Source organism: Microcaecilia unicolor, chromosome 1 (genome assembly GCF_901765095.1).
Source record: "Microcaecilia unicolor chromosome 1, aMicUni1.1, whole genome shotgun sequence".
Taxonomy (NCBI): Eukaryota; Metazoa; Chordata; class Amphibia; order Gymnophiona; family Siphonopidae; genus Microcaecilia; species Microcaecilia unicolor.
In genome coordinates this window covers 172795855-172808918 of record NC_044031.1, presented here as the reverse complement: position 1 = coordinate 172808918, position 13064 = coordinate 172795855, and the positions used below count along the sequence as shown (strand labels likewise).

The window sequence follows — 13064 nt, the reverse complement described above, 5'->3', positions numbered from 1 at the left end:
ATGACAACACACAGAAAAAAATAAGTAAAAATAAAAGTCACAATTAATACCTTTTATTAAATTTAGATATTAGATATGTATCATGTCCAAGAATAAAGTGGTTGCTAAAAGCATATACTAACCACAATCGCTTAACTGCAAAACACACTCAGAACCTTACTGTACCAAAAATATTACACTGGGCAGACCCTAATATACCAATATACCACCCATATGGAAAATGCAGACCGTCAACAATATGAAACAAGGGATCATAATATCACAATTCTCATGTAGAGCCACAAAACACCCTTTTAGGGTGGATAGTGTTCACAATGAGCTCCTTTTATTAAGACCATATGTAGATCCTTCAAGAGATAGTGTCTCATGATTTAGGCTCTACACCCTTTCTGATGTTTTGGTGCCACCTCAGTAAGGCCAACACACAATCTCTCCACTGCAAAACACTATACACAAACTTGTGCAAAAACACACTCATATAGCCTTACCAAACCATAACAGCACTAATTCCAAGGACAGGACGAGCAACAACCTTTCGTGTGCAAAGGCAGCACTACTGCTGTGTGCAACACGTCCAGGCCCCCTGCACTGCAGCCAGCACGCGCAAGAGCAACAACTGCGGAACCGGAAGCTGCGGCGATTGGTTTTCACGCCGTGACGTGTCTATTCGTACGCAGGCGCAATACTGTGCTGCATTCGCCCTACATTACCTTACCAATCTTTTCCTCCGGTAGGCGTGGGAGCTCAGCTGAGTAGACGCGAGGAAGGAGGGGAAGGTGTGACTCATTGTGTACGGGAGAGTGAGAGGTAAAGAAAAAAAAAAAAAATACGTACAATAAAACTGGAGCCTCATTTGGTGGCAGTGGGGAAAATGTTCACTTGGCAGCGTTGTTGTATTCAGTCAATCTAATTTAATCTGGCAGTGCACAGTGCCGGTATGCAGGTATCCGTTTTTCTGCACAGTGCAGCAGAAAAGTTGGATGGGTGCGGGTCCGGCTGGTTCACGTCGTTCCGACGCCTTTGCATTGTTGCAACAATGTTATTTTCCGAAGAATACCGGCTCGGACAATGGAACGTTATTATGTTTAATTCATTGATTTCATAAGGCTTGATGGTGATGAGGTGAGCTGCTGGAACCGACCGCCAGGGAAGCTTTTAGGCAAAATATTGTTATTGCTGGGTATTTAAATTACCCATTTTTGCCCGTCTGCTGAAAAGATATGTTTGTAAACGTAATTTTAAAACGAGATATTACTGGGAAAGTAAAGGTCAGACGTACGTTAAAGGTAGAAAAATTGTATTCTTTTTCATGTTTTTCTAGAGACGATTGCGTTGTTTTCGTTTTTTCTTTAATTATTCAAAATGGAAAAAAATGGTTTAATACACCATCTCTAAAGCAAACTATTCCGTATTTCTTGTAATCAGTTATTCTTTGGGTTACTGGATTCTAACATGGGTTTTTCATCTACTCACAATTGCATGATATTTCATCACCAAGTAAATAGGAGTACACACGCATCAGACACCAGCTTGGTTCAACAAATAAACATTAATTGTCCTTTTAGTGGCTTTGACACATCAGATAGTGTTAAATGTGGACCACCCTATTCAAGGTAGTGGTTGTTTTGCTGGCACATGAATTTCTTCTCTGCTTCATTGTCTCTGCTCCATCCGATTATCCTTTAATGGAGAATCGGATAAGAATAATTTTTCTGATTAAATATTTACTCTATCTGATACATTGTCTCCTTTGTTGAGATTTGTTTGCTGATCTTAAGATTGCTTGTATGCTTGACTGTGGCTTGCTGGCAAAGCAGTCTGATGACAAACCCCAAAGTTTTACTCCTAGGGAAGCTTCTGAAGCTGTTAAGGAAGATCTCTTTTCTGTTTGAATCTGCTGTTGTCAGGTGTGCCTCTGATAATTCATGTCTGATGTTTTATGGGAGCAAATAGCTGCTGAGTCCTGAGAGACATGTGAGGATGAAGGAACTTTACTGAAAGTGAGGTTCAGTTTGAAGCAGGTTTTGTATCTGTTATAAAACTTCCTCCAAACTGCACTTTTCTGGAAGTTCCCTCGCCCATTTATAAATATATGCATTTTCTCTGTAGCCCCTTGAGATGCAAAGCATGTCAATGTTTTCAGGCTGATGCTGGTGAAACAATTCCATATGCTACTCGTTCTGGGAGGATATCCTTTCCCCCCACACCTATATTTATCACCCAGAGTTTTCTTGGTTTGATCTCGAAATCCACAATTATGAGTAGGGATGTAATCATACTTGCTATCTGGGTGTAACTGTAACCTTGGGAAGCTCTCTGTCCCATCAGGACTGCAGCAACAATTTTGGCACCCCATCTCTTAGCAGTCACAATGTCTACAAAATATGCCATTGCTAGTTATTTAAGACACAGAACTCACGCCCATAGAGATTCCTTAAGCAACAGAATAACTCATCCCCCTCCCACCAGAGGGATCCTGTTAAAACCCTCCCCCACATAATTTCTTACTGTAATATTCAAATCCTGATGCCTCATTAGGAACATCACATACTACTTCATTTATAGACATATCCTGAAGTAATAAACTCTCTGTATATGGAAGGTCTTATGAGTGGTTGAGGTCCTATATCAAAGAAAGTAGTTCAGAAAATAGCAAACCATGCCACTTATCTGGGATATGAGGGATGCACCTGGACGGGCGTCTTCCTGGATAAAGAGAGAGGATGCACCTGGTTTATGTGTCTCATTTCCAACAGTTGGAATCCTGGGCATTTCTTCTCCCTCAGTTGCTGATCTATCCAGATCTAAGTTCCTCTTTCTCCCTTGGTTTAAGCTTGTAGCTTGGTTCAGTGTAGCCAGCTTATGAGATGGCCATGCTCCTAGCTGATAACCAGCTGATCACCCCTTTTGGGCTCTTACAGCCTCTCCTGTTTCCTTGGGCGTCTTTGAAATAAAGAAGACAGCCAGCCCCTGCTCACAGGGCTATTCATCCTTCTCTCCAAGGTTCAAAGTTCGATTTTATTTGGTTATCCTGTTTAGGGTCAGACCATCAAAGTGGCATACGTAAATCAGGGGCGTAGCCAGACTTCGGTGGGAGGGGGGTCCAGAGCCCGAGGTGAGGGGGCATATTTTACCTCCCCCCCCCCCCCGTCGCCGCTGCCAACATCATCACCAACTTTGACCCCCCCCCCCCGCCGACGACACTCTTGACCCTCCTGCCACCAACCCTCCCCCGCTACCGTCTCCTACCTTTGCTGGTGGGGGACCCCAACCCTCGCCAGCCAAGGTCCTCTTCTTCCGGCGCAAGGCTTTGTTTTGTTTCTGAGTCTGACGTGCAGGACGTCAGACTCAGAAACAGAGCGAAGCCTTGCGCCGGAAGAAGAGGACCTCGGCTGGGGGGAGTTGGGGTCCCCCACCAACAAAGGTAGGCGACGGCAGGTTGGTGGCGGGAGGGGGGGGTCCAGGGTCAAATCTACAGGGGCCCAGACCCCCATGGCCCCACATAATCCTGTTATAATAAACAACCCTAATTAATGGCGCTCAAACAGCAGCAAATCTAACTACAAAAAAGTAACATTGCAAATATAGTAATGGGCACTAGAACATTGATACACTTGCTGGGAAAATGGAACAAAATTTGCCAAATTGCTGTAGATTCCTGTACAGAACCTGTACATAACTAGAGTCTCACCTTGGTTATACATGCAAAATACAGAGCCTCACCAGACACAGAATAGCTGACACAAATTAGAAATAGGCATATGCTACCAGAAAGTGAACTGAAAACTCCAAGAAGCTACTTTTTTAATGCCCAGGGCTCCATTGCATTTTTTTCCTTTACTGAGTATAATCCCAAAGCTGACACATGTTGTTAGGTCACTCGGCATTTGGCCTTTTCATTGCAGTAGTCAAGGCGTCTAGTAATCGGAGCATGTGTAAGAGTAAATAAAGCTTCTTTCTCCAGGTATGATCTAATAGCTGTAACCTGAGGAAGAGAGAAATAAGATCTAACAACTGAAGAAGGTACGAGACTTGATTCTGGACTGTCTTTTTGAAACCCATACAAGTTCAAGAAGGGTGGATGAAAGTGAAATCTTGTTGTTCTTCCTTTTGTCCTACTTAGATGACAACTCCAGCCAGTGATCCATGTGGCTTGGCATTTTACAAAATTGTTTTGGTTTACTGGCTCTTAGCTAAGATGATACTTTTCAGATAAGCATGGATTAGCAGTCTTAAGTCTGGACAAAGGTTGGTATAGTAGACTAACAGAATGCTGTAGGTGAAAGAAAAGCCTAATCCCTCTGGTCTGAATAGGTGTGACCAGTGAACTAAGAAAAATGTTAGAACATGTTCCAGGACACAGATGCTATAGCCAGGTTGTGATGTCAGGAGGAGCAGACATTTTTTTGTTGTAAGATAGGCACTGGTGCGAGGCTGAAGGACCAAGAGAGAGAGGGGAGGGTTAAATCTGCATAAGTAGTTGGTGACTCAGATTTTTGAGGAGGTTGGCAGGTCAAGTTTAAATCCTTAAAGTGGCAACCCCTATGTTAGCAGTAAAGGAACAATGGGGGCACTTTTGAACACAGTAGTGAAGGACTCTTTCACTATGTTGCTCTGGTGCAACTGCACCAATTGCCCCCCTTCCCCCACTACAGGTGGTAATTTGCACATTGAACATAATCTATTGAATGATGTTCCAAAAAAATCCTGTGGTTAGCAACCATAAAATGATTTGCCTATCAATGTTTTTGGTAGGTTGCCAAATGACCGCCAGGCTTCAGATGTACTGCCTTTTATTGTTGTTACCAAACATATTTGGAATATGTATTAGCAGTACCTGATGGTTAGCGCAGTAGGCTGAGAACCAGGGAAGCCAGGGTTCAAATTCAACTGCCGCTTGAGGTCTTGGACAAGTCACTTAATCCTACACTGCCTTAATTGCAAACTTCAATTATAAGCCCTCTAGGGAGAGGAAAATACCTACTGTACTTGAATAGAACTCACCATGAGCTACATTCGAGAATGGCATGAGCTAAATCCAAAATCCAGTATTAGGCATATTGTGAAGTAATATAAAACTCATTTTCTGTATATAATAAAATATTGAGCACTTAGCTGTGCCTCGACAGTGGCCAAACCCGTTTCACTGCTTCCTCAGGAGCCGTGCATCAACTTTCTTGAAATATCAAAAGGATGGTATCACGGTTTCAAGTGATCACTACAAAGTAAATATATATCTATTACTCATAACGAAAACTTTCAACATAAACTAGTGTACAATCCATGCTTTGAAATGGGTTTGGCCACCGTCGAGCCACAGCTAAGTGCTCAACATTTTATTATATACAGAAAATGAGTTTTATATTACTTCACAATATGCCTAATACTGGATTTTGGTTTTAGCTCGTGCCATCCAATAAATTCTTACTTTGCTAATTGTTGATACTAAACAAGTTTCTGTACAGTGATGTTCCATAAATCCATGTTGCCAAGGATGTAGAGCATTGGTTTTGTAAAGATGGGAGTGGAGCTGAAGAAGTAGCACTTTTCCAAGAATTTTAGCCCCATCGTTGTGAAATGAATTACCATATGATCTGGGGCAAGAGTCTTAGCTCTGATTTCTACTTTTATTTTTTTATATCTTCTTGGAATATTCATTCAAATCAGGTGGGTCAGGGGAAGATTGGTTGTAGCTCAGGTACTAACAGTGATATTTTTATTTATTTATTTATTTGTTACATTTATACCCCACATTTTCCCTATTTGCAGGCTCAATGTGGCTTACAAAGTATCGTAAAGGCGTTTGCCATTACGGTTGATAACAAATACAAGATTGTGTTGTGGTCACATGAGGTTGAAGTGTATCAGGCATCATGGGGTCGAGAGGGAAGAGGATAGTAAATTGTCCAGTACAATCATTGTTTATGCTGTGTTGCTGGGTGTGGGGATTTATGTTGGATCGGTGGGATAAGCTTTTTTGAAAAGGTGGGTTTTCAGTGATTTCCTGACGTTTAGGTGGTCATGTATTGTTTTCACTGCATACAGGAGTCCATTCCATAGTTGTGCGCTTATGTAGTAGAAGCTAGATGCGTGAGTTGTTTTGTATTTTAGCCCTTTACAGTTTGAGTAATGTAGGTTTAGGTATGATCGTGCTGATCTGAGTCTGTTTCTAGTTGGTAGATCAGTGAGGTCTGTCATGTATCCTGGGACTTATACCGTAAATGATTTTGTGGACTAAAGTGCAGATTTTGAAGATGATCTGTTCTTTGATTGGGAGCCAGTGCAGCTTTTCTCGAAGGGGTTTAGCGTTTTCGAATCGTGTTTTACCATATATCAGTCTGGCTGCTGTGTTTTGGGCGGTCTGGAGTTTTTTTTTTTTGTGAGTTGTTCTTTGCATCCCGCATAGAGTAATCTGCATGGCTCAGGACCATTGGTTGTATTAGTTTACAAAAGGTATCCCTCGGGAAGAAAGGTTTTATTCGTTTGAGTTTCCACATTGAGTAGAACATTTTCTTTATTACGGTTTTTACTTGGCTCTCGAGAGTGAGGTTGCGGTCGATAGTTACTCTGAGTATTTTTAGACTATCTGAAATAGGGAGTGTGTGTCCTGGGGTGTTTAAGGTTGTGGGTTTGTAGTTATGTTGAGATGAGAGGATAAGGCAGTGTTTTTTTTCAGTGTTCAGTTTCAGTTGGAATGAGTTTGCCCAGGAGTTCATGATGATCAGGCCATCATTTATTTCATTGGTTATTTCAGTCATGTCTGAATGGAATGTAGATTGTAACATCATCTGCATAGATGAATGGGTTAAGGCCTCAAGGACTTTTCCAATGGGATCATCATCATGTTGAAGAGTATTGGTGATAATGGTGATCCTTGGGCATAGGTGCCCGGTATAAGAGGCTTGGGGAGGCTATGCCTCCCCAGCCACAGCAGGATGGATCAGCTGTTTCTATAGAAATGCTAAACAGTAGTAGTAGTAGTTCTCCCGCTGCTTAGCAGCAGCTGCAGTGAAAGCCGTCTCTAGCCTTGTGTATAACCAGTTGTAATTTGATTACCTTACTGCTGGGAGAGCAGAGCAGGGGAGTTGGCTGGAGGTGTCCTGGGTTGCCAGGGAGATATTTAACTAGGATGAATTCCTGCACATGAGCACTTCATACCAAAAAGACTTGCACTGACCTCTGAAATTTTAAAAGTGCTAAAAATAAGTTTTAAAAGTATTTTGCATTAAATCTAATTGCAGAATTTAGGTGCTAGGAAGTGGGATTGGTATGCTATGTACTCAAATTTGCTCAAGCCATATGCAAATTAGTCTGTTTTTGGGAGGTTCTCATTTGCATATTTATGGGTAAAAATTGTTGGAAATGTTTACAGCCTTAATGTTAGGGCATGGCTCTGATCACAAATGTGAATTTTGATCCAAAAACGAAAGGTTTAGCAAGTGTCTTTGACTAAAAATTCCCATTAGAGTGTCTGTATGTTAATCTGCATTCAAATAGAGCTCTCTGATTGGATGAGCAGCTCCTGTTAGAAAATCTGCCCGGGAACGGAGAGGAGAGAATCAATGGGTGGGTGGGTGTGGATGGCTGGAGGGGGGGCAGGGGAGAGGAGAGAATCGATGGCTGGGGGGGGGCAGGGGAGCGAAGAGAATCGATGGCTGGGCGTGGATGGCTGGAGGGGGGCAGGGGAGAGGAGAGTTGCTGGACATGGATGGAGAGGAGGGAAGAGTGAGGAAGGAGATGAGGGAAAAGAAAGAGAGAAAAACTGCGCATGGATGAAGAAAATAGGAAGAAGTTGGATCCACTGGACAGTCAAGTCTGCGGAGGACCCAGCTTTTACTTATGGATGTAGGACAAGAAATGAAGAGGAAAGGCAGAAAGTAAAGAAATAAATGGAAAGGAAGCCCTGGAAACGGAGTTAAGAGGACAGATAGCAGCAGAATCAGATACTGGGCCAGCATAGTCAGAAAAACAAAGTCACCAAACAAAGGTAGAAAAGATAATTTTATTTTCATTATAGTGTTTGGAATATGTCCACTTTGAGAATCAGGTGCTCAACATTAAATGTTTATATTTATTTACTTATGTATGGCATTTTATCCCACATTAAACATGAATTAGGATGTTTTGTGGCTCTACATGAGAATTGTGATATTATGATCCTTGTTTCATATTGTTGACGGTCTGCATTTTCCGTATGGGTGGTATATTGGTGTATTAGGTTCTGCCCAGGTAATATTTATGGTACAGTAAGGTTCTGAGTGTGTTTTTGCACAAAGTTGTGCATAATGTTTTGCAGTTGAGCGATTGTGGTTAGTATATGCTTTGAGCAACCACTTTATTCTTTGACATATGATACATATCTAATATCTAAATTTAATAAAAGGTATTAATTGTTACTTTCATTTTTATTTATTTTTTTCTGTGTGATCAGACAATTGTGGATTTAAACCCCACCCCCTTTAGCCTCCCCAAACAATTGGGCCACCGACCGCCTATGTCGTTGGGGTACTTCACAGTCTGCTTTCCACGGTGGTGATATGTTTGAATTTAATTTTACTTGGTATGTTCTGGTGGTTAGAAAGCCCTTGATCCAATTGTGTACGTTTCCAACAATCCCGACGTGACCGAGGAGTCTTAGTGGTGGTATATTATGGTTTACCATGTCGAATTGAAGGAGAAGTATGCTTTTACCTATGGCTATTTCCTGTTTGAATTTGGCCAGGAGAGTGACTAGGACAGTTTCGGTACTATGGTGGGAGCGGAATCCTGATTGTGAGTCATGTAGTATTGAGTGCTTGTCCAGGTATTCCGTAAGCTGTTTGGTCACCAAACTCTCCAGCAATTTTACTACTAGAGGGATGGATGCAACTGGGCGGTAGTTGGTGATGTCGTTTGTCTTTTTCTTGGTGTCTTTTGGTATTGGGGTAAGTAGTATGTTACCATATTCCTCGGGGAAGAGACCTTGTTGTAGCGTGAAGTTTAGGTGGAGTGTGAGGTCTTCTGTGAATCGGCTTGGGGCGGATTTAAGTAGATGACTGGGACATGTGTCCAGTTTGCAGTGGGTATTGGCGAATCTGTGAGTCGCTTGTGTAACTGATTCAATGGTGAGTAGATTGAATGTAGACCAGATACGGTCGGCTGGGTATCCACCTGGGATTAGGTCTAGGTCATTGAAGAAGTTTTCAATGCCAGTGTTGTGATGAGGGAGAGTGCTGCGTAGTTTTGTTATTTTGTCCTTGAAGTAGGTAGCCAGTTTATCTGCGGATGGGATGTCTGTGTTGGATGTAGTGACCGGGGTGGTGTCCAGTAACTTATTTACGCGTTGAAATATTTTCTTAAGATCATTATTATCCGGTCTAAGTTAAGTCTTATAGTAGGACCTTTTGGTTTGTCTAATTGCATATTTGTATTTTCTGTGTATTTGTTTCCATGCATTGAGTGTATGGGGGGGGGGGGGGAGAGTGTCTCTTTTCCTTTTTCTTTCTCCTTTTTCCTTTAGTATTGTTCACTGCCTTATAATTCTTACATGAAAGGAGGTTGATCAAATGTAGAAAAAAAAAACAAGCATTTTTTTCACATTTGCTGTCTGGCATTCTATTTTTCTATGCCTAAAAAATAGAAACCTGTTAAACTCCTACTCAGTATACATACATATAACCACCCACCTAAACAACTAAGATAGTATAGAGCCTAACAGAGCTAGGACTAAATATTAACTTAAATTAAAGTGAACAGTGCTCAGAACTGGGTACGCAAGAACTGCTGTCCAGCAGTGTACTCGCCACCACAACCAACATCATCGCACCGTCAGCCCTCCCTACCTACCGAAAGATGTCAATGCTGCTGGATATTCAAAATCAAACTATAATAGATGTACTTAACTTGGGCTGGCAGGGCAACTCCTACAAAAATGCAGCGAACAGCGGTGCTGGTCCCAGTCCTATATAACTCATTTTTTCTTTTTTTTTTATGCTGTGTAATTGTTGTGCAATTAAAATCATGTGTACACTTCCATCATAACTTAATCACGCTCTCAACATGTAGTCACATGTTTCGCCTATCAGCGTCTTCAGGAGAACGGATCTGAAACACAAAAATAAATAGTTTAATCTGTAATGCTCTTATCATTCGTATTCTCAAACTGCTCTTATATTCGTTAAAGTTTTATAATCTTACTTTAAATCCAGAGGCCACCAGATGCAAAACAGTCGACAGTCCTGATCCTAGTTGAAAGCACGCCGAGACATGCGCAATGGAGACTTATGTTCCAAATTACTCACAGGTGGGTAACCGCCCACCAATCAATAGCTTTGTTGAGCCCTCTGGGATATGTAGTCTGCCAATTGTAGATGTATTGAGCTTCCCTCTTCAATAGAATTGAGACAATATTACCACCACGTGGTTGATGTATACAAGCTAGTACCACAAATCTCAAATTTTCCTCTTTGTGTCCCATCTGATCCCAGTGGCTCACCCGCGGAGCCTCCTTTTTGTGAGATGTTCCCCTATTCTCAATTTGATTTTCCTTTTTGTCTGCCCGATGTACCACAACAAACAGGGACATTGAATGCCATAAATAACTTGTGCAGTATCGCAATCTGTTCTTTCTCTCAAATGTATTATTCGTTGGTAACCGGGTGCATGAGCTGTTTAGTAACCCACGCATAAGGGCAATAATTGCATCCATGGCACAGAAAATGTCCTCTGTCGTGGGCAGAACCAGCCACATAGTCTTTATATTTTAGTAACTCACCCAAATTTCGGGACCTCGTGTACGCAAAACATGGTATAGACGCCATGCCATGTAATCGCAACATGGGCCAATGGGATTTGATGATGCTCTTAATTTTTGAAGTTCTTGAGGAAAAAGGTAACACACAAGTCACTACCTCCTTATCCTCAATACGACTGCTGTCTATTTTTCTAATCACATTGGTTCTAGTTTCTCCTTCCCCTTCCTCTTATTCTTTTTTTTCTAGGGTATCCTTTCCATTTGTTCTCTGTCTTGTTTATCACATCATACTGTAATCTCTCTCTGAACTTTCCTTTTCAGCTTTTTTCCATTTCTCTTCTGGCCTACATCCCTTAGTCTCCCTCTTTTTACCTTTGAACCATCTGTTTCCCATCTTCCTTTCACCCTCATCTTCATATTGCATTACACTGGCTCCCCATGGCAGTGTCAACAAAATTTAAAATACTAGTTATCAGTTTTTAAAATGTCTTAATTTATCAGTCTCCCTACCAGTTAGTCCAAATTGAGTTTTTATCATCTAACACATAAGGTGCTAGGATACAGAATTCACTGCTATCTTTTATTAGTTCTGAAATGAATATCCTAAGATCTCTAAGTAAAGAAAAAAAGGTGTTTTAAAAAAAGAATCTTTTCAGTAATTATGCCATTTTACTTAAAACTTTTAACCGAGTCATCTTTATTGATGCTTTCATTAACATTCATCAACATACACAGACTTTTCACATGAAATACCACCAGTTTCAAGTTGTATATGTCTTGTTGTTTTTTTTTTTTAACAGTTTTATACAGTGCAATCTGCTTAAATGCAAGGGCCTGGGACCAAAGAACTACAGTTAACCGGAGCGTGCACTTAACTGTTGTGACCCAAAGAAGCTTGACATCTGATAAACATATGTTTCCTTGTCATCAAGCAGATGAATCCATTACGAATGGTTTGTGTCCATCAACAAGCAGGGGGAGATAGCACTGAAAAACCATAGTGCCTCATGGCCAGCTAGCTGCATCTGCCTCTTCAGTATCTCCCCAGCTTATTCAGCTCCGTCATTGCGGCGTTACAGCCAGGAGAGTTTCTCACGTGTCTGGACCTGAAAGAAGCTTACTTGCACATTCCTATTTGGCCCCCGCACCAAAGGTTTCTTCGTTTTGCGGTTTGCGGTTTCCAGTTTCGGGCCTTGCCTTTTGGCCTCGCCACATCTCCCCGAACCTTTTCCAAGATTATGGTGGTAGTAGCTGCTTTTCTCAGGCGAGAGGGTATTCGGGTTCACCCGTACCTAGACGACTGGCTCATCAGAGCGGACTCGACAGAGGAAAGTCATCAGGTAACAGCCAGAGTGGTCTCAGTACTTCAATCTCTGGGCTAGATTGTCAATATAGCCAAAAGTCACCTGACCCCCTCTCAGTCTCTAGAATATTTGGGGGTCCGGTTCGACACAGCTTCAGGGTTTGTGTTTCTTCCCGAGCAAAGGCGGTGCAAGCTTCAGAACCAGGTCCGTCTGCTCCTGAGGATGCCTCGCCCCCGCGCTTGGGACATTGTCCAGCTGTTAGGGTCGATGACGGCCACCTTGGAAGTGGTGCCCTGGGCGAGAGCGCACCTGAGACCTCTGCAGTGCTCCCTGCTTCAACGATGGTCTGCAATGTGTCAGGATTATCAGTGTAGACTCACGTGGCTCCTTGCGGCCCGGCTCAGTATGGAGTGGTGGCTCTCAGACAGCATGCTGTGGCGAGGAATGCCGCTAGCGCTCCCCGATTGGTGCCTGGTGGTAACAGATGCCAGCCTGAAGGGCTGGGGTGCACATTGCCGGGGAAGGCATGCCCAGGATCTCTGGACACCCGAGGAGTCGAAGTGGTCCATCAATCACTTGGAGTTGAAAGCGATTTTCCAGGCTCTTCCGGCTTTTCACTCGACCCTGGAAGGATTGGCTGTCAGAGTTCTGTCGGACAACATGACAGCAGTGGCTTACATAAATCGACAAGGCGGCACTCAGTGCAGAGCACTGCCCGCGCAGGCCGAGCTACATCTGCAATTTCTGTCAGCAGCTCACATTGCAGGTCAGAGCAACTTGCAAGCCGATTATCTAAGCAGGCATCAAATCGACCAGCGGAGTGGGAACTGGCAGACGAAGTGTTTCTTCAGATCTGTGCTAAGTGGGGGACGCCCATAGCGGATCTTATGGCCTCAAGTGCAAATGCCTAAGTCCCGTGCTTTTACAGCAGACGGAGAGATCCTCGCTCGGCGGGGTTGGATGCCTTGGCTCAACCCTGGCCTCAGGGCCTCCTGTATGTGTTCCCTCCTTGGCCCTTGATAGGGCGA

General features: G+C 42.8%; 1 protein-coding gene across 3 annotated transcripts in view; it reads left to right on the top strand.

Moving 5' to 3' along the window:
• Window positions 1-696: 696 nt before the first annotated feature.
• SCRN1 (secernin 1) overlaps window positions 697-13064 on the top strand; it is a 74075-nt gene continuing 61707 nt past the window's right edge. Inside the window, exon 1 of one of the 3 annotated variants that reach the window (XM_030202534.1) lies at window positions 697-807. Coding sequence is in view for 1 of the 3 variants with exons in the window: in XM_030202528.1 (XP_030058388.1) it covers window positions 10263-10282 (20 nt within the window). In the remaining 2 variants the exon portion in view is untranslated. Of the gene's footprint in view, window positions 808-921; window positions 944-10253; window positions 10283-13064 lie in introns of those variants that run through there. The other 2 variants (XM_030202536.1, XM_030202528.1) reach the window with 2 other exon arrangements.